At 44.7% G+C, this 21756-nt stretch overlaps 2 protein-coding genes across 6 annotated transcripts in view; one reads left to right on the top strand and one right to left on the bottom strand.

Moving 5' to 3' along the window:
• PFDN1 (prefoldin subunit 1) overlaps positions 1 to 3556 on the top strand; it is a 72963-nt gene extending 69407 nt beyond the window's left edge. Inside the window, exon 4 of the mRNA XM_007077888.2 lies at positions 2697 to 3556. Within this exon, the coding sequence (XP_007077950.1) occupies positions 2697 to 2780 (84 nt within the window). The 3' untranslated portion in view covers positions 2781 to 3556. The remainder of the gene's footprint in view (positions 1 to 2696) is intronic.
• A 617-nt stretch (positions 3557 to 4173) lies between these two features.
• CYSTM1 (cysteine rich transmembrane module containing 1) overlaps positions 4174 to 21756 on the bottom strand; it is a 79570-nt gene continuing 61987 nt past the window's right edge. For 4 of the 5 annotated variants that reach the window (XM_042985270.1, XM_042985281.1, XM_015535586.2 and 1 more), the window contains exon 4: positions 21520 to 21703. In XM_042985270.1, coding sequence (XP_042841204.1) covers positions 21591 to 21703 — 113 coding nt within the window. In that variant the 3' untranslated portion in view covers positions 21520 to 21590. Of the gene's footprint in view, positions 4663 to 21519; positions 21704 to 21756 lie in introns of those variants that run through there. The other variant, XM_015535587.2, reaches the window with a different exon arrangement.

The following is a 21756-nucleotide window of genomic DNA, read 5'->3' as shown; positions in this document are numbered from 1 at the left end:
TTCCTTGGGTTATAGATACATCCTTCCCTTTCTGCCTCCATCAAGGGATGGCATTCTGTCTGTGTCCCTTTTGTCTTCATGTGGCCTTATAAGGACACTAATTATTGGATTTAGGGCCCACCCTAATTCAGTATGACCTCATTTTAATGTGGTTACCCCTGCAAAGACCCTATTTCCAAATAAGGCCACATCCATGGGTCCTGGGGGTTAGGACTTTAATGTATCTTTTTGTGAGACAGAATTCAACACACATCACATACTCTGATTGAGGTTTGATTGTGAAGGTCTTCTTGGCTTAGGTGTCTTTAAGGATGAGACAGAAACTACTGAAAAAGAAAACAGTTCCCTCTGTGTTAGGAATGACCCATCTGGTAGGATGAAATAAAAATTGCATTTATTTTTTAAATTCTTAAAAAAGTTTTATTTTGAGAGAGCAAGCGAGTGAGTGAGCATGAGCAGGGGAGGGGCAGAGAGAGAGAGAGAGAGAGAGAGAGAGACACCGAGACCCTAGCAGGCTCTTGCTGTCAGTGCACAACCCGATCCTGATCCTAGGATCAGGATCCCGTAGGATCCTCATGGGCCTTGATCCTACGAGCCATGAGATCGTGACCTGAGCCGAAACCAAGAGTCAGACACTTAACAGACTGAGCCACCCAGGTGCCCCCGAAATAAAAAATTTGATGTGCAAAAAGTTTATTTAAGTAATTAAAGATTTCAACATAGACAAGTTTATTTTGCGTTATTTTTTTGAAACTTGAAGACTTTAGGTTATAAAGTGGTAAAAATCCTGAAAAAAAATCATAAAACTGTAAGTGGAAGATAGAAGGAAGAGACATAGAATGATGAATTTTAAAGATAGGAATTTTAACCTGAATTTGTCCAGAGTCCTTTTAGGTAGAAAAGTTCTGGCTGATGTTCCAAGTTTAGTTTTGCCAGCTGGGCAGCGAGTTGACGGAGATAGAATGCAGCAGACCTGATAGGTCCCTGGGCATCAGCTGATGCTGTGGGAGCACAACCCCGCTTGCCCCACTGGCCTTTTCCTTAGATTTCCACAGGGCTGGGAAGGTGCCCAGATGGTACATGGCCCTCACTATTTAGCTCCTGCTCCCCTTCTGTGCAACACCCAGTACGTGTACATTCTTCAGTGGTGTGTCAGGAGTTATTAGTATTTCCCTCTTTAAGTCACCACATGTAAAGTCTAGGGATTGTTTATCAAAGGAACTTTGAGTTCCCATTCTGATATCACACTGATAATAAATTCCTCAGCACCAGCATACATCTGTGGCCACTGTGAGTTTTATGGAGCTCCTGTTGTTTGGTAAGGAATGAATGGTGTGCAAGTTGGACAAATGAGAGAGGAGTAAAGAGATATGGCTCTTTCTAGCCTTCAGGAGATTTCAAGTTAGGAGAAGCCAGACGGGAATTAGAGGCTCAGATAAGAACTGATAAAGATGCCACAGCATTGGAACCTATAGGAAAAAGTCCCCTGTTGCATTTAATAAATATCTGGACAGAGAGTGGGAGAAGTTAGAAGGATATGTAGAGGGGCATCAGAGATTTTAATGGTGAAGGCCTCAAGTCCCAGAGGCCTTCATTTTGATTTTCCTGCCTTGGTGGTTTGGTTGGGCATCAGTTCCCAAAGAAGGCCTGTCAGGCCAGGCTGCTCACTTGTTCTCTGGCTCAGTCTTTCCCAGGTCATATGGGCACTTGAACGGTCAAAGTGAATCCACAGCTGCTAGGGTGTAGGGGTGAATGAGAGAAGGGCACTGGATGCATCTAAGCTGTCTGGGTCAGGGCTTTGCATTACTGACTCCAGTGTGGCTTAGTCACATGCACCCTTAGGGGATTATTTTGAGTATTTCTGAAAAAGGGAGCCTCATTTCATGTCAAGTGAGAATGCAACCACAAGTATGTCCCCAGGGGAGGGACCAGTGGTGAAGCCACCATATTTTTGGGGTGACCACAGGGCAAATAATGTACAGACATCATTTCCTTTGACTAATCTTTTGTAATCCTGGCCCAGATGTGGCTCCTGAAAGTAGTTTAAGTTCTTTGTCTAAGTTGAGATTTTTAATTTAGGACCCAGATGGGGTAGGGAGGTGAACATCCAAAAGGTCTGTTTTACTCAGCGTGTCACTGTCCTGGATTCCTGGCAGGCAGCGGTTTCATTAGAAAAGCAGATTTCATCCTGACTCATCTGCCTCGATGAGACGTGTGATACAACTTCTTAGCACTCGTGCAGCCTGCCCTCTGACTGGACAGAACGGAGGGTGCCCAGTCCATTCTGCAGCAGTGGCAGCTACAGGCGCCTGGCCTGGGCTGTGGAAAACCTTGAGAGACAGTCTGTTATGCGGCCGGAGCTTTGTCCTGGAATTTCCTGGCCTTTGTCTGTCTGGTATAACTTCATGTACTGAGACGCCTGTTTTGAGTTCACTTCCTTCTGGGGGAAGAGTGCAGCTGCCTTCCACTGAGCATTTCTGCTTCCTGCACCAAATAACTTCCCCCTCCCTCCCTCATGTCTGTGGGCGGGATGAGGGGAGCACTCTGGGCAGGTGTGTTTGTACCAGGCCCCCAGGAGACAACATGCTAGTGGAAGTCACTGTTCACAGAGGAGAAGCCATTACCATTGGGCAGAAAAGCTGCATCTGCCAGCCTGGCCCATACCCCCTAACCCTGGTTTCTTTGTCATACTGCAGCAGAAAAAATCCTACCTGGAGCGGAGTGTGAAGGAGGCTGAGGACAACATCCGGGAGATGCTGATGGCACGAAGGGCACAGTAGGAAACCTCTAGTCAAAGCTTCCTGCCCCCTTCCTGGCAAGGGCAGAGGGGCCCATGTGGGGAAACATCCTCTCTTCTGCCCTGATGGACTTTGTATTTGAGTGATCTGGTAACCCTGTGTTTTCTACTTCACCCTGATCCCCTTTTCGATCCTGGCTCTGCCTGCCACCCCTGCCCGACATTCTTCTCCCCTGGGGTGAGTCACAAACACCCAGTAAAGATGGGGGCCAGGACAGATAGGGGAGCTCTGCCCAAACCTACTAGTTATGCTGGTTAGACCAATAAAAGGCATCTGTTTCCCCCACCCACTCTAAGTCTGCCTTTCTTGAGAACTGAGGGCCAGAGGCTTTCAACCTCAGCTCCTCCCTGACCTGTCCCCTCCAGAGCATTGGCTCTGTTCCTTTCACATTGAAGCCTTTCCTGGTTCTTTTTTTTCCTTTCTGTTCCTTTGAGTAAATCCTACTTCTGAGCTTCCATGCAGATCAGGAAGAAGGGAGACCAGGGTATAACTGAATTTAAGTGAACCTTGGTGGCATTCTGCCTAAAGATTCCTTCCCTGTTTCCTCCCACATGTTCCATACGAAAATGCAGTCAGGCTGTCTTCCGGTGGACAGTACAATCCTAAGGCCTCCTAGAGGCTTAGGGGCAGTGGTGTGCTGGAGCTGGCTTGTACTGGCTCTGGAGAGCCAATTATTAAAAATCAAGTTATGTAAATATGTAATCCTATTTAAAACAAGGGTAATAAATATTCAGACTTGTCCCTTCCTAATTACTAAATCTGGCCATTATCTGTTTTTGAGGTTAACAGTCTATCGCATCTGGATGATGGAAATTGGTGCATTCCTGCGCTTTTCTTCCCAACTCCACATCAAGTTGGTAGCTTGAAATCAGCTATTGTGGGATCATTTACTCCACAGTAATCAGGTGATGGACAAAATATGGTTTTGTTTTAAAGACAACTGGTAGTTAAATATTTATGAGCAGCTCACTGCCACTGCTTCAGAGTGCAGGTGGGCAGGCCGAGATCTGTCAGCTGTAGCCTCTCAGGGCCAGCTGACGGATATTGACTTGCTGTTATGGCACCTCAGCGCCACCCTGTGGCCAAAGCTGAGATGGGTGTGTGGGTGTGTGTATGTAGAGGGAGGCGTGTGACAGCAGAAAAGAAGGCCTATGGAGCAACCCATAGTTACCGAGAGGTCCTTTTCCTAGGCTCTGGGTACAAGCACATAACAGTTTGGTGAGCTTATCTCTTGAGCAGGACCAGGGAGAAAATGCTAGCCTGGTGAGAACCTGCCTTCCTAATAGCACCTACCCACAGTGGAATAAAAAGGCAAATAGACCCCTCCTGGGGTACAAACCCAGGGCTTGTATCCTGTCTGGAATAATTCAGATGGTTGAGGTTTAGACCAATTTATTGAAACATACAGGGTGTTAGCAGAGAAATCATTCAGTGTGATTACATCATGTCACTACCTTGAACGTATAATTTTAAAATTATAAATATATATTTTATAACTAAGCCTTTGGCCAAAAAAATAAAAGTCATTTAGCACATTTGTGAAAGGCCAATAAGAAATGCATTTTGAACATTAAAAAGATAGTCACTGAATTAAACAGCAGTGCAACCCCTGCTAATAATCTAGAATCCCACTGTGTTGAAGGTAGAAATGTCTGTGCAGAGCTAGTCATTCATTTATTTCAGCAATCAGAAGAGATGGGGCAGGCACACCTGTTGAAGGCGGTGGCAGAGCTGGCAGGACCGGAGGGCTGGTCAGGTCAAGTGAGCATGTCCCAGAGACAGCAGCAACAGAGTGCAGTCCAGCAGGCTGTGAGGCAGGTGGATGGGCCCAGGTCATCCCGTCTTTGGTCTTCCACCACATACACTGGAGGGGAAGTAGAGAGAGGGTGAGACTGAACTGGCACAAGCCCTACAGAGCCAGTGCTGACCAGACCAGATGACTGGAGGAAGGGTGGCTTAGTTCCTCAGCTACTTTGTCTCCTCTTCATAAAGACTTTTATCCCCATAGGGACAGGTACTAGGGAACCAACAAAGTGGTCTCACAGCAAGGCAGCCAGAGCAAGAAGAAGCGTCCATTACTGTCCAGCCAGGGTTGGCTAACCCTGCTCGGTTTATAAACCAGGCAGCACTATGTCCTGTGCCTAAGATATGGCTATGCCATTTCCCCAAAAAATCACCTAAAAAGGAACTGCAGGCCTTAAAAGAATAACCCAGAATCCTCATCTCTCAAACCTGGGCAGTGCTATCAGAATGTCCCCCAGCCTCTTAACTTTCACACAGAGCAGGAGGAGGTAGGGGTAAAGACCTGGTCAAGTGTGAGGGATTTTCTCAGAATGGGGTTGGAAATCTGAGCCCTGTCAGGGCTCAGTGCTCTATTAAGAAATTTGCATGCTAAACAAACTCACAGGTCTTGAAGGACCCCAACGACCCTTTACCAGTCCGCAGACTTGTAGCCGAAATCACACTCTCTTCCTGTAAGCACATGCTTAAGATGGCTGATGGTCAGCCTTGGCCTCAGAGGATCTGTGGCCACTTGTAGGAAAATCTCAAAACTGCAGCCACCGCGAAACTCATTTATAAGCAGTGAGGATTTTAAACTTTTTCAAAGTTAATGAATCTTACAAATTAAGTTGGTCCTTCGGCAGTCTTCTTTCAGTTCTATTTTTGTTTATCTATTTTTATGCCTCCTCTCTTGGCCAGTCCTCTGTTTGGAGCCTGGCATAGCAGCTACAATACTCCAGGTCAGTAGTGAGGTTTTTTTTTTGTTTTGTTTTTTTTAATGGTTGTTTATTTTGAGAGAGAGGGAGAGAGAATCCCAAGCTGGTAGCACAGAGCTGGATGTGGGGCTCTAACTCCCAAACCATGAGATCGTGACCTGAACTGAAATCAAGAGTCAGATGCATAACTGACTGAGCCACCCAGGAGCCCCAGTACTGAGCTTTTCCAAGCTGTCCCATTGAGGCGGTGCCATCCACAGGCCTCTCGTTCTCCTGTGGCACAACTTTCAGGTCAGCTGCTTTCATCTGACCTGGCTCAGCAACACAAGCAACACTGTTCTAAGGTCTGGCAGACAACACCCAGCCCCGGGGAAAGCCTAGTGAAAGAGAAGACAGTGCATTTATAAGGTGCATTACCTGATTTAGTCTTAACAGTAGTGCCTGACTATAGATAATACCATCATTCCTATTTCACCGGTAAGAAACACAAGGCTTAGAAAAGTCTCTTGTTCAAGCACACATTATCACCTGAGGCAGGGACAGGGTCTGAACCCAGGCCTCCGGCAAGCCAGGATAAGCACAGGACTGAATGGGCTCGAGGACAGTCTTCACACCAGTCAGAGCCCACCCCACCCATGAAAGGCCTGGGCAGTCCGGACCTGGGGGTCACCTCGGCAGGAAAGTCCTAGGCAACGGCTTTCACCTGCTGTCTGCCTAGATGACCTGACCCAAGTCCCCGGCCTCCCCTGATCCTGCAGTGGGCAGCTTCCGACAGGGAAACAACACAACTAGGTGCAGACACCCTGGAATAATTCCTTACCATTTATTGTCCCTGCTGGAGGGCTGGCTCTGCTGCCTGGGGACAGAAGGACCCTCTCCCCTGCCAGTTTTACAACCAGTCTGCTTAATGCAGTCCTGAGACCCAGCTCAGTTGCCATGTGAGAGGTCCTGCAGCCTCTCTTAAACTACCATTTATTGAGATCACAATTGTGCTGGGACCTGTGCCAAGGGCCTTCTGTACACAGTACCACTCAGTGTTCACAAACCTGTGATACAGGTATCGGGACACCTGTCTTCCTCACTGCTTTTCCTTGGCCCTGTGCCTACTCCTGTTTTACCAGAGAGCTTCATCAGGGAAATAAATGTCCTGGACTTGCTTCCTCTAACACCTTTCTCCTTCAGTTTAGTCAAGTTTGTCCTTGCCAAGCCTCCTTTCATATGACAAGCTCCAAAACCTGGGGCAATACTCACAGTGTTTATAGAGGGAAGAAATCAATCTGGCTACAGGACAGAACACTTCAAACCAAAGGGCTGTGTCAACCTCAGGTGGGGCAGTTGGTGCTGGTGCATACGTTAGAATCCCTGTCAGTTATTCCCTGGATTACCAAGTCTTCCAAAGCCCTTTTGACCTTCTCTTTGCCGTTAGCTGATGACAGAACTTCTGACCCCAAACTATTGGAAAAGTAGGGGGAGGAAGAGGGTGTGGAGAGTAGGTCTGGAGGTTGGAGTGGCCCAGGAGAAAGCCCTTGAGGCCTCACAGTTCCTCCCGGCACCCCTCCCCCATGTGGTCCAGGAATGGCATACAACTTTATCTTCCTAGATGCCCTACCTTCATGGCGGGTGTGAGGTCCTGCATGTCCAGAGGCTGCCTGCTGCACTGAGCAGCATGGCCCAGTCAGCCCCAGGACCACCCCACCCCACCCAGGGGGCCTTACTGCTCTTCCGCTACTCTGCCCCTCAGTGGATCCATCTGCCCGGGAGCTCCTACACTGCCCTGGATGACTGGCCAGCTAGTATGCAGCCCACTCTGCCCAACTCCCTAGGTACTTGAAGCCAGGGGACTTGTGTGCACTGAAGCATCACTGACAGTGCTGGTCACCAGGCAGGAGCTGTGTCAAAGATGATTCCAACACAGGTGTTCATACCCCCCTGGCAACTGGCCTCTCCTGGCAAGCAGGGTATAAAAAGGGGGCAGCACCATGGTTACACAAGATGTTAAACATTAGAGGAAGCTGGAGGAACAGTACAGAGAAACTGTACCGTCTCTGCAACTCCTGGACCAACTGGAATATTGCCCTTCCAGGCAGTTCAGCAGTCTGCTCAGGTTGGGAGGCAGGTTCTGGTGCCTGTAGGTGCCGCTCAGATTGAGCTGCTGCTTACAGATCATATGCCTGCCCTGGGGCCAGCCTGGGGCCAGGGGCTGGGCTCTACCTTTTTCTGACGGATGCAGGCAGGGCCTTATGGACTGGCTTATATTCACCTCAGCTAAAAGGCCAACCCTCCCCACTTGCATTTGGTATCTCCCTGCCAATGCCACCAAACTCCTACCTCCTCCCTAGCCCTAAGGGTTCCCCTCACCAGCTTCTCTTACTCCCCAATAGCCCTTTGGCAATGACCCTCAATGAGGAGCAGCTACTCAGAGCTTTGCCACCTGAATCCAAGTCCAGAAGTGCTGTGTGCTTGATGGTAGTGAAGGGGGTTGGTGGAATGTGCAGGGAGGGGTGTACATGCACACAGGTGTGACCCCAAGACCCAGAATACATCAGAAAGGCCTAGGTTAGTCTTGGGTGCAGGGTGTCTTTGGAAGGAGCTGAGTAGCTTCTAGGAAAGTCTCCCACCAACCTTTCTTGACTCGGTGCCGAAAGCAGTTGAAGACAGATGGAAGACACCTGGAAGCATGCCTGCAGCCCCCCATGTCCAACAACTTGCCCACCAAGCCCTGGGGTCTTTTCCAGAGTCACCAGACTCGCCAACCAGCAGTCCCAAGTTTGGGACTACTGTATTGTACAAGCCTCGTGGGGCCATTCATGTGCTACTCAGAAACCTACTTCTGGGCAGCAGTGGGCATGTGGAGGGCCAGGCAGAAGGGCCAGGGCAGAGAAGACCTGCAAGAAATTTGAGCAGAGGCCTTCTCAGCTAAAGGCTCCCAATTCCTCAATCACCCCTGTCCTGGAATCTGAAACCTTCACTTGGCACAGCCCAGACATTTTAAATGATTAATCAAGCGCTTTGAATTGGTGATACAGTCTTATTAGGCCCTCCCTTTTTGTGTGTGCATCTGTAAACAGTCCTAACCTGGGAGAGCTCATAAGGAGAAGCAAACAAAAAGACTGGGGTGTCCCAGAGAGTTCTCATGTCTGGGCCTTTTAACACTCCAGCAACTAGGAGGCTGCCCCCTGGCCTCACAGCCCACATCACTGATGGATATCCAGGACTGCTCCTCAACCACTGAGACTACCATGGCCACTGGAGCTCCCAGGAAGTGCCCTCAGCAGAGATGGTGGCTTTGCCAGAGGCAGGAAGCCTGTAGTCTGTGCTCAGCTGCCCTTGCCCAATCTTGAGAATCTAGACCAAGAGAAGGCAGCCAGTCTCCCAGGAGGTATCAGACGATGCCAGAAGAGCCCTCCTACTGCTCACACCAAAATCTTTAAGCAATTTAGCAATGAGCAAAAGTCTCAAGATAGCCATAGGGATGGATCCTGTTCCTTGTAAGCGGCAGAGAGGAAAGCACACAATTTGCTGAGGACTCATTACACCTTTCCTTGGATGTGCATGTGCAGCAAGATTATTTATTACTTGGCACACAGGGATGCACGGGTGAGAAAAGATGTCTCAAAGGCACTACCACTGTGCCACCTGCTCTCAGAGCCCAGGTACGTATGCTGAGGGGAATGGTGATGGGTGAAGGGTGATTAGAAATGGTGAAGGCAAATGAGGGGGTACAGTTTTCATTGGCGTGTCAAGGTTAAAAGCAGGAAAGGTTGGGAAAATGCCTATTTTCGTCTTCCTCCACAGGCAGGATGTGGGTCTGGTACGGCCAGACCTGGCTTAGGCTCTGCAATAGCAGCTGTCTTTGCTGGGCTAAGCTCATGACGTCCCCAGGCCTCTCGGCCCTCTCTGCTCCTCACGCCCCTCTCTGCTCCTCACGCCTCCTCCTCCTCCTGCGCCTCTAATTCTGGCAGGTCTGTGAAATTAAGTCTTCCAGGATACCCACGCCAGGTGCTTTGGTATGGGAGACAACTGCAACCAGTTCACCCACCCACCCATGTAGCTACTGACTGCCATCCAAGTGCCCATGAGGCCCATCATCCATCATTCTTTAGGCATCGAGTGCCAGGTGTGTATGTGGATTGGTACAACAAGGTGAGAGAGCCTGCTGACCTCCATGAAGGCAGGTGTTTGGAGATCTCAGAAGTGCACTTGCCACCATCCTGTGAAGGAAGCAGTTGCTAGACAAAACCAAGATGGAACCTTCTGAGTGACAAGGGTCTAAGGAGCCCCAGTCCTCCAAGCCCCCAACCCCCTGTGGCTCAGTCACCAGGCCAGCATGCTAGCCCTGTCCACCTCCCTATCAGTTGCATAAACCACAGACCTGATAAAAATTTTTTTTTCCATAAACCACAAAAACAAGCACATTTGGACACATTGTGCCCGTCTGACAAGTAGGACTGCAGTGCCACCACCTCCTGTGGCCTTATCCTTGGGCTGGACCTGCTGGGGCCACTGACCCTTAGGGATCAGGTTGGCCAGTTATTTTGTGGCAAAAGAATGCTGAGCTCAAAGAAGGGAAGTAACTTGACTGAGGTCACAGAATGAATGAAAGGCAGGTCATGGCCTCTCCCCCGGCCTTCCTGCCTCCTTTGTGTATCAGTTAGGCTCACTTCAAATCAGATAGGAAGCCTGGCTCCAAGTGACCTGAAATGTGGCTGTGTATGGAGGGGTGAAAGGCCTTTCTTTGGGCCCTGCTCTCCCTCAAAAATCCACGGTCTGTGTTGGGAGAGCAAGATCTAGTCCCTGCCCTGTTCCAGAGTGTGTCCCCAAGATAGTCGAGTCCACTAATTCAGAACGACATGGTCAGCAGTTGACTGACTAGGAGGCAGAGTGAATTTCAGGGACCTTCTTCACACTTGAGTTTGCAGTCCCCAGGCAGGCAGGCAGCAAGCGGGTGTGCTGGCGCAGAGGGAGGTGCTTCCAGGGGGTGGGCAAGGAGAGATGACTGTTCTCTAAGGACAGTGGCTGTGTACATGGGTTCCAGAGGGGCAATGACCAAGTTCCAGTCCTGAAGCTGCCGCTGACTGGTTGTGTTCTCTGCGTCCCAGTCTTCTCACTTGCAAAATGGGGGAGGGGGCAGTAGTATCTAAGAGTCTAGGTTTTCTGACAAAAACATAAGCAAATAAAGTGCTTGGCCCAGGGCCTGGCATCAAGCTAAAGAGGGAAGAGGACTTACGTAGGAGCCACAATAAGATGACATCCTATGGAAGAAATCACCGGAAATCTAGGTTTTCTTATTCTGGGTCTCTGTGCAAGCAGGGGCTCCTCCAACCAATCCACATTCACATTGGGATATGTGTGTGTGTGTGTGTGTCCCCAAGTCATCACAGGAAGACAAAAGCAGGGACACTGGCAGTCACTGCAAAGCACAGCTGCTCAAAGAAAAGGGGAAATGGCCAGAGAAGAGGCAAGGGGCTGTGTATATGCCCGGGGGCTAGGGAGGCAGAACACTAACACCTCAGCTGTTAAGACCCCTCAGAGACCAGAGAGGGTGCAATATTTGGAAACATTTCATTAGTACATTTGAGCATTTGCCTGTTAGATAGGAGGAGTCTGTGGCTGTCATTAAGACAATGGAGACACAAAGGTCCACAGAAGAACAGGATATGAAACAATATGAAATGATGGTCAAGGAGGAAAGGATGTACACATTTAAAAGACTAGGAGTTGGGAAGCCTGAGCTTTTCTTTTTTCTGAAGACAGCCAAGAAACTGGGGAGGGGACTGAAGGTCTCTAATGGGAAGGAGTAAACAGGATGACAACACAAGCAACAGCCGATTCCTTGGCACCCCACTCTTCCACTAAAAGTCTGTACCAGGAGAACCATGGGCATGAACAGGGGAAGAGGTCTACAAAGATCAAGTTGTGAATGATGATGGCTGACCTGCCCAAGCCCTTCAATGTTCTGGTTGTCTTTTCCTAGCCATTCCTATCCACTATTATGTAGACCACACCTCATTTACTGCCAGACTTCAGAAGACACTACTATAATCAATCATAACCCAGGGCTTTAACTCTGGAATAATCACCACACAGCTAATGAAGGACGAGGCTGCCTTATGTCATTAAAGGTTATATAGCACCTAAGAGCAAGCAATATCCTTAAAAAAATTTTTTTAAGTTTATTTTCAGAGAGAGAATCCCAAGCAGGCTCCAAGCACAAGAGTTGGATGTGGGGCTCCATCTATCAAACTGTGTGAGATCATGACCTCAAGTGAAATCAAGAGTCACACACTTAGCTACCCAAGCCACCCCATGCAATCTCATTTAAATACTCATCAGGCCCTGTAACGATCTAAAGATTTAATGCAATTGTAATAAAAAAAAAAATCCCACCACACCTTTTTAAAACTGATTCTAAAATTTGTAGAAAGGCCAAAGAACTAGAATAACTAAAACAATTTTGACAAAGTTGGAGGAGTTAGACTATCTTAAGGTTGAATATCAAGCTACAGTAGTCAAGACAGGGTATTGGCAAAGGGAATGACACAAAGATCAAGGGAACAGGAGAGAGGACAGTAACAGACCCACATAAACATGGCCAGTCAATTTATGACAAATATGCAAAAGCAATTCAATGGAGAAAGGACAGTCTTTTCAAGCAAATGATGAAAAAGCTAGCATGAAAAACATTTTAAACCTCACATTTTATATAAGAATCCAAAATGGATCACAGATCTAAATGTAAAACATAAAACCAAACACTAGAAGAAAACAGAAGACAATCTTCATGACCAGAGATAGGGAGACTTCTCAGACCTGATGCCAAAAGCATGCTCTACAAAAGAAGAAAAAATGAAAAATTGGATTTCATCAAAATTAAAGCCTTTTTCTCTGTGGAAGACACTTGAAGGGATGAAAAGACAAGCCACAGACTGGGAAAAAAATACTTGCAAATATCCCACAGAAGACTTATATTTACTTTATCTAAAGACTCTTGAAAAACACTCCACAGTAATAAAACAGCTCCATTTAGAAGTGGCCAAAGGACTCCCAATACTTCACCAAAGAGGATAGAAGGAGGGCATTTAAGTACATGAAAACATCATTAGCCTTTTAACAAATGCAAATTAAAGCCACAATGAAATACCACTGTACACCTATGAGAATGGCTTAAAAAAAAAAAATACACCATCAAGTACTGGCTAGGATACAGAGCAACTCGAACTGTCAGTTATTGCTGATGGAAATGCAAAATGATACAGCCACTCTGAAAAATAGTAGCTGTTTAAAGTTAAACATACACTTAATCATATGATCCAGAAATTCCACTGCTGGTTATTCACCTTTGAGAAAAGAAAACCCGGTCACACAAAAACTGTAGCAGTTTAAAGTTAAACATACACTTAATCACATGATCCAGAAATTCCATTTGTAGGTATTTACCTTAGAGAAATGAAATCTTATGTTCATACAAAAACCTGTACATAAATTTGCAATTACCAAAAAGTGGAAATAACCCAAATGTCCATCAAGAGGTGAATAAAATGGTATCTCTATACAATGGAATGCTATCCTTAAATCAAGTACCCACCGGAACTTAACAAATATGCTAGCAGTTACACACTGATGATTTTATTTGCAAGGCAGTATCGCAGAGGGACATTCCAGGGCAAAACCCACCCAAACTAAATCTCCCTTTGTCAAATATACTGGAAAACCTGGAAAGACCAAAGGCTTTCAAATCTATTCCTCAGGTCCTTGGGATCCCATAAAAAGGCAGGAAGTGCCTCCTCGCCTCAATAGCAATTGAACAGATTCTATTTTCCATACTAGAATTGCTTGTAACGTTTCTTTTCAAAAGATCTGTATTAGATTCCTCAAACTTGGGAGGCAATGAAAAAAAAAAAAAGATCTGTATTAGAAAAGAAGGGCCTCTCTGAAGCATGGATGTCATATGCTTGGTTATCTATGTGTTGGACCCTCTGACAAACACCCCAATTTGCTTGAGGAGCAAGGTTTCCTCTGTCAGTAGCCTGACCTGCTTACATGGTGCCTGGCATTTCTAGAACTTGATGTCTTACTGCATGAAATTTTACTGCTTCCAGTGTGGCTGGGGTTCCAAGCCTTCATGCTGGTTCTTTGTACCTCTGGACTCCTCTTTTTCAGGCTTACACAAATATCCACCTTCCTCCATACCCAAGGAACCCTGTTCACTGGTCCTAGCAGTCCTGTCTTTCCCTGTTGGTGTCCTTCAAAGAATAGGAACTAGAGAGAAACCCACCCCACCCCTCAGTGACAATAGTATGACTAAGTCCAAGTGGGTTTTTGGTTGTTTTTTTTTTGGAGAGAGAACATGCCAGTGGGGGGAAATGGGCAGAGGTGGAGGGGGGGGGGAGAGAGAGAGAGAGAGAGAGAGAGAGAGAGAGAATGAATAAGAATCTCAACCAGGCTCCACGTTCAGCACAGAGCCTGGCAAGGGGCTCAGTCGCACATCTCTGGGATCATGACTTGAGCCAAATTCAAGAGCTGGACGCTCAACTGACTGAGCCACCACAGGTGCCCTGGACATCCATGAATTCTTACCTTACCGGACCTTCCAGCGACATTTGATGGTAACTCATCACTTCCTTTCTCTTAATACACATTCTTCTCTACTTCAAGGACACCCCATTCTCCTGGTTTTCCATATCTGACTCCTTTGTAGGTTTCAACACGTATAGGTCCAAGCTAGTTTTCCTTAAAGCTCAGTCCTCCACTGCCACCTCTTTTCCCTACCCACCTTGATCTCATTCACGCCCACAGCTCCTATTACCACCAACATGCCAGTGCTTTCCATGGCGCTATATCCAGCCCAACCTCTCCTCTAAGGTCCAGGGGTATGCAGCTGCTTACCTGACATCTCCACTGGAATGTCTCATTGACGTCTTGACACCTCCATCTAACCCAACATGTTCAGAGCCCAATGTGGTTTTCTTCCTCCCAATTAGAGTGCCTTTCTTTTGTTCCCAACATCCACAAACCCTAGGCATCCAGTTCCTCAGAAGCTTAGGAGTCATCCCTGACTGTGCCTTTCTCCTTCAATCCCTATATCCAATCCATCACCACCTCCTCTTGATTTTACTTCCAAATGTCTCAGATGCATTCATATGAACCTATGCCCTGTCCAAATCATTGTATATATGGAAGCCAAAGGGATCTCTTAAAAATGCCAGTTTGGTCATGTCATCCCTTTAACACCCTTCAGTGGCTTCCCACCTCTCACAGAACAAAAACTAAAATGTTTAACTGGGATTAGGAGCCCCTTGTCTTGGTCTTGCCTGTTTCTCATCTGTCCCCAACATCCCACTGTTTTCTGCCATGCTGATTTCCTCTTCTGATTTCTCAAAATGAGTCATGTTCTCTCCTGCCACTGGGCCTCTGCACCTGCTCTTTGTACAACCATTTTGCCTATTAACACCTATTTGTCTTTCAGATCTCTCCCAAACTATTCAAGAAGCACTCCCCCCCCCTTTATGTTTTCATGGCAGTATGTATCTTCTCTTTGTAGGAAAGAAGAATATTAAGTATTACCTGGGGGATTATTTAATGTCTGGTTCCTTTCCTAGAATGGAAAGAAGCTCCATGATGGCAGGGAGGGGGTCTCTTCTGTGTGGTCAATTACCTAACACAATGGAAATGGTCAGCATTTAGTGAATGAATGAATGTTGCTCCTTGTAGACTGGTGGTGGTTCCCCAGGAGTATGCATGGTGTGTATTGAAGAACTCCTCCTCCCACAGTTTAAAGTGTCCCAAACAGGGTGGGGGGTGTCTGGCTGGCTCAATTGGTAGAGCATGTGACTAATGACCTTGAGGTTGAGTTTGAGCCGCAAGTTGGGCATAGAGATTACTTAAGAAAAAAATAAAATTTAAAAATAAAAATAAAGTGGGTTGTGGGAGGAGGGAGGGGCTAAATGGGTAAGGAGCATTAAGGAATCTACTCCTGAAATCATTGTTGCACTATATGCTAACTTGGATGTAAATTAAAAACTTAAACAAATTAAAATTTAAAAAAAGAAAAGAAAGTGCCCCAAGGCAATGCTGTGATAAAACTGGGTTAGAATCTTCTCATCTATGACCCTACTGGAGTGTAGAAATTATTTTCACCAGAAATGTAATATTTTCTTAAAAAGAATCCATCCACAATCAAAAAAATCCATTAAAACTAATGTACCTCAGAAAAAAATCCAATTTTAAAAGCCAACATAAGGCTATGCAAAAGCTATGTGATGAAAATTGTACGATTTTACTGGAGGACATAAAAACAACTAAAGGGAGAGATACCATGTTTATGATAGGAAGTTAGTACTATAAATATGTCAACTCTTCTCCCAATTATTCTGTAACTTACATACTCTTCCAATTAAAGCCAAACATGTTACTTCTCTATAGAAATTGACACATTCATCCTAGAATCCAGATTAAAGAGTAAAAGGCCACGAATAGCCAAGCAAATTCTGAAGAGGAAAAAGGGGTGTATGTACATATGTGCTAAGGGTAGGAAAGATGCTTATTGGACCAAACCATTCTGATTCTAGCTTGTTCCTATAGGGAAACTTAGTATATGACCAATCTTATTTCAGATTAGTGGGGAAAGGATGACCTAATGATGTTGGAACTAAAAGAAGAAAACCAGAACTCTAACCAACACCATGATCAAAACTAAAATTAAGTCAACTAAAGACTATGTGAAAAAAAATTAGAAGGTAATATGCTTGTCTTTGTGACCTTGGAATAGAAAACGATATTTCAAAGACCCAACACAAAGCATAAGGGAAAGACTGATAAACATGACATTTAAAAACTTTCATACTAGAGGGGCACCTGGGTGGCTCAGTCAGTTGAGCATCCGACTTTTTCTTGCAGTCTGTGAGTTCTAGCCCTGCGTTGGACTCTGTGCTGACAGCTCGGAGCCTGGAGCCTGTTTCAGATTCTGTCTCTCTCTCTTTCTGCCCCTCCCCCCACTCATACTCTGTCTCTCTCTCAAAACTAAGCAAACATTAAAATTTCTCTTAAACTTTCATACTAGAAAAGTAAAAAAGACTAAGGTAGATAGGGAGAAGATATTGGCAAGCCTGTCAAAGTGACAAATATTAGTGTGTGGAATATTTAGAGATTCCCTATAAACCAATAAGACAAACCAATAGAAAAAAAAATCACAGGATCTGTAAATCACCAAAAATTTTTATTTTTATGTTACGGTCACTAGTAATCAGGTAAGGTAAAATAGTAAAATACTGAATAAAATACCTAGGAATAAACCTAAGCAAGGTAGTGAAAGACTTATACTCTGAAAACTAATAAACACTGATGAAAGAAACTGAAGACAACACAAAGATATTCCATGTTCATGCAATAGAAAAATTACTTTTGTTAAAATGTCCATGCTATCCAGGGGTGCCTGGCTGGCTCAGTCAAGTGGGGTGTGCAACTCCTGATCTCAGGGTTGTAGGTTTGGGCTCCATGTTGGGTATAGAGATTACTTTAAAAAATCTTTTTTAAAAAGCCTTTATCATCCAAAGCAATGTACAGATCCAATGCTGTCCCTATATAAATACCAGCAACATTTTTCACATAACTACAATAATACTAAAATTTGTATGGAACCACAGAGATCTCAAATAGCCAGAGCAGCCTGGAGAAAGACAGAGCTGGACATAAAATCCTAGATTTCAAGATCTACTACACAAAGCTATATAGTAAAATAAATGATATAGTACTGACACAAAAACAGACACAGAGATCAATGGAACAGAATAGAGAGCTCAGATATAAACCCACACATATATGGTCAATTAATTTACAACAAAGGAGGCAAGAATATACAACGAAAAAAAGACATTCTCCTCAGCGAATGGTGCTGAGAAAACTGGACAGCAACATGCAGAAGAATGAAACTGACGAGTCCTTACACCATAAACAAAAATGAACTCAAAACAGATTAAAGACCTCAATGTGAGACATGAAATCATAAAACTACAGGAAAACACAGGCAGTAATCTCTTTGACAGTGGCCTTAGCAACATTTTTTTTGGTATGCCTCCTGAGGCAAGGGAAGAAACAAAAGCAAAATTAAAGTACTGGGACCACACCAAAAAAACCACCTTTTGCACAGTGAAGGAAACCATCAACAAACCATTCTATTTTCCATACCAGAGTTGCATGTAAAGTTTATTTTGAAAAGATTTGTATTAGAAAAGAAGGGCCTCCCTGAAGCATGGATATCATATGCTTGGTTACCTATGTGTCGGGCCCTCTGACAGACACCCCAGGCAAGGATGTGGAGAAAGAGGACTTATTTTGCGCTGCTGGTGGGAATACAAACTGGGTGCAGCCACTCTGTAAAACAGTATGGAGCTTCCTGAAAAAATTAAAAATAGAACTACGCTACGACCCAGCAATTTGCACTACTAGGTATTTATCCAAGGGATACAGGTATACTGTTTTGAAGGGACACATGCACCCCAATGTTTATAGCAGCACTATCAGCAATAGCCCAAGTATGGAAGGAGCCCAAATGTCCATCAATGGATAAATGGATAATGAAGATGTGGTATATATATACAATGGAGTTATGAAGATGTGGTATATATATACAGTGGAGTTATTACTCAGCAACCAAAAAGAATGAAATCTTGCCATTTGCAATTACGTGGATGGAACTGGAGGGCATTATGCTAAGCAAAATTAGAGAAAGACAAATATATGACTTCACTCATATGAAGACTTTAAGAGACAAAACAGATGAACACAAGGGAAGGGAAGCAAAAATAATATAAAAACAGGGGGGACAAAATATAAGAGACTCTTAAATATGGAGAAGAAACAAGAGGGTTACTGGAGGCGTTGTGGGAGAGGGGATGGCCTAAATGGGTAAGGGGCATTAAGGAATCTACTCCTGAAATCATTGTTGCACTATATGCTAATAAAAAAATAAATTTAAAAAAAATGGGCAGAGGACCTGAATAGACATTTTCCTAAAGACATACAGACACATGAAAAAATGCTCAACATCACTAATCATCAGAAAAATGAAAATCAAACCCACAATGACAAAGCACCTTACACCTGTAAGAATAGCTAGAATCAAAAAGGCAAAAAATGACAAATGCTGGTGAGGAGGTGGAAAGAATGGAATCCTTGTGCCTTGCTGGTAGAAGGTAAATTGATGCAGCCACTGTGAAAAACCGTATGGAGGTTCCTCAAAAAGACTTAAAAAAGGGGCGCCTGGGTGACTCAATTAAGCATACGATTCTGGATTTAGGCTCAGGTCATGGTATCACAGTTTCATGGGTTCGAGATCTGCGTCAGGCTCTGCACTGACAGCGCAAAGCTGGGCTGCTTGGGATTCTCTCTGCCCCTACCCTGCTCACATTCTGTCTCTCTAAAAATGGATAAACTTAAAAGCAATTTCTTTAAAAAAGAATTATAGTATGATCCAGTTACCACTGGGTATTTACCCAAAGAAACCAAAAACTAATTTGAAGAGATAACATGCACCCCTATGTTTATTGCAACATAATTTATAATAGCCAAGATGGAAGCAGTCCCAACTGTCCATCAATAGATGAGTGGATAAAGAAGATATGGGATGGATATTTTATATATATATCCCTATATACATACATATATATTTGTGTGTGTGTGTGTGTGTGTGTGTGTGTGTGTGTATTTAGCCACAAAAAAAAAAAAAAAAAGGATGAGGGGCGCCTGGGTGGCTCAGTCGGTTGGGCATCCGACTTCGGCTCAGGTCACGATCTCGCGGTCCGTGAGTTCGAGCCCCGCGTCGGGCTCTGGGCTGATGGCTCAGAGCCTGGAGCCTGTTCACATTCTGTGTCTCCCTCTCTCTGCCCCTCCCCCGTTCATGCTCTGTCTCTCTCTGTCTCAAAAATAAATAAAACGTTAAAAAAAAATTAAAAAAAAAAAAAAGATGAGATCTAGTCATTTGCAACAACATGGATGGACCTAGAGGGTACTCTGCTAAGTGAAATAAGTCAGATGGAGATAGATGATACCATATGACTTCACTTATATGTGGAGTCTAAAACACAAAACATAAATTAAGAACAAATCCATAAATACAGGGGAACAAACTGCTGCCAGAGTGAGTGAGGAAATGAGGGATGGGCAAATGGGTGAAGGGTTGTGGGAGATACAGGCTTCTAATTATGAAATAAGTTACGGGATGAAAGGCACAGCAGAGAGAATATGGTCAATGGCATTGTAACACTGTTGTATGGGGACAGTTGGTAGCTACACTTGTGGTGAGCAAAACATAATGTATATACTTCTAAAATCACCACTGTACACCTGAGACTGTGTTTTAACTATATTTCAGTTTTTAAAAAGCTATATGGTATTAGCATATAAATTAGACACAGAGATTAGTGGGGCAGAATAGAGAACCTAGAAAAACCCACGCTTATATGGTCAATTAATTTATGACAAAGGAGGCAAGAATACACAATGGAGAAAAGACATTCTCTTTGATAAATGGTGCTGGGAAAATTGGACAGCTACATGCAGAAGAATGAAACCGATCACTTTCTTACACCATACACAAGAATAAACTCAAAATGGATTAAAAACCTAAAGCCATAAACTACAAGAAAACACAGGCAGTAATCTTTGGCATCAGCCTTAACAACATTTTTCTGGATATTTCTCCTGAGGCAAGAGAAACAAAAGCAAAATTAAACTACTGGGATCACGTTAAAAGAAAATGCTTTTGCACAGCAAAGGAAATCATCAACCAAATGGCAAAGCAGCCTACTGAATGGGAGAAGATATTCGCAAGTGACATATCCCAAAAGGGGTTAACACCAAAAAGCTACAAAGAACCCATACAACTCAACACCCAAAAAATAATTAACTCTATTAAAAATGGGCAGAGGACCTAAATAGACATTTGTCCAAAGAAGATGTACAGATGGCCAATGGACAGATAAGAAGATGCTCAACATCACTAATTATCAGGCAAATACAAATGAAAACCACAATGACGTATCACTTTATACCTGTCAATATAGTGATCATCCCCCAAAACAAGAAACAACAAGCACTGGCAAAGATGTGAAGGAAACGGAACCCTTGGGGTTCTTGGCTGGCTCAGTGGAGTTGAGAGACTCTTGATTTCAGGGCTGTGAGTTTGAGCTCCACAATGGGTGTGGAGAATGCTTAAAAATCTTTAAAACAAAGAAAATGCAACTCTTGTGCATTGCTGGTGGAAATGCAAACTGGTGCAGCCACCATGAAAAACAGTTTGGAGGTCTTTAAAAAATTAACAACAAAATTACCATATGACCCAGTACTTCTCCCACTGCATACTTACCCAAAGAAAACAAAAACACTAATTGAACTATGTTTATTGTGGCATTATTTGCGGTAACCAAAACATGGGAGCAGTCCAAGTGCCCATCCGTAGATGAATGGATAAAGATGATGTGGCACATGTAAAAACACCCCCCCGCCCCGAGACACGTGTACTCGCGTACACACACACAGTGGAGCATTACTGAGCCATGAAAAAGAACGAGGTCTTGTTATTTGTGACAACATGGATGGACTCAGTATTACGATAAGTGAAATAAGTCAGATAAAGACAAATACCAGATGATTTCAACTTGCATGTAGAATTAAATAAACAGTCTTAGAGAGAGAAGCGCTGGTTGCAGGAGGGGAGGTGGGTGGGGAGGATGGGTGAAAGAGATGAAGGGATTAAGAGGTACAAACTTCCAGTTATAAGTTAGTGGCAGAGATGAAAAATACAGCATAGGGAATACAGTCAGTGACAGCATATTAATGTTATACAGTGACATCTGGTGACTGTACTTATTGTGGTGAGCATTGCACAGTGAATAGAACTACTGAGTCACTATGTTAAAAAGACAGTAAGATGCCACTTCACACCTGTCATAGGTGCTAAAATGTAAGACTGTAGGTTAGGTACTTTTAAAAGAAAGAAAAAATGGAAGTGGTGCAGCACTAATTGTTTATTCCAGTAACAAGGCAGTGGGCCTGGAGGGAGCACTTGCGTCCCAACTGCTCAATTCAAGTTGTCCAGGAGGCAGCAGCAGCACAGAGCAGTCCAACACGCGGCCAGGGCTGCCTGACACCCGGTGTCCACGTCCATCTTCCTTTCCCGTTCCACCACGTACACTGGGGGCAAGGCAGGGGCAGGGGAGAGAAAGACCTAGTCAGAGGGGACTGCG

This window comes from Panthera tigris, chromosome A1 (assembly GCF_018350195.1).
Source record: "Panthera tigris isolate Pti1 chromosome A1, P.tigris_Pti1_mat1.1, whole genome shotgun sequence".
In the NCBI taxonomy this organism is placed as follows: Eukaryota; Metazoa; Chordata; class Mammalia; order Carnivora; family Felidae; genus Panthera; species Panthera tigris.
The sequence above is the reverse complement of the archived record's forward strand: the minus strand, read 5'-3'. Positions and strand labels throughout refer to the sequence as shown.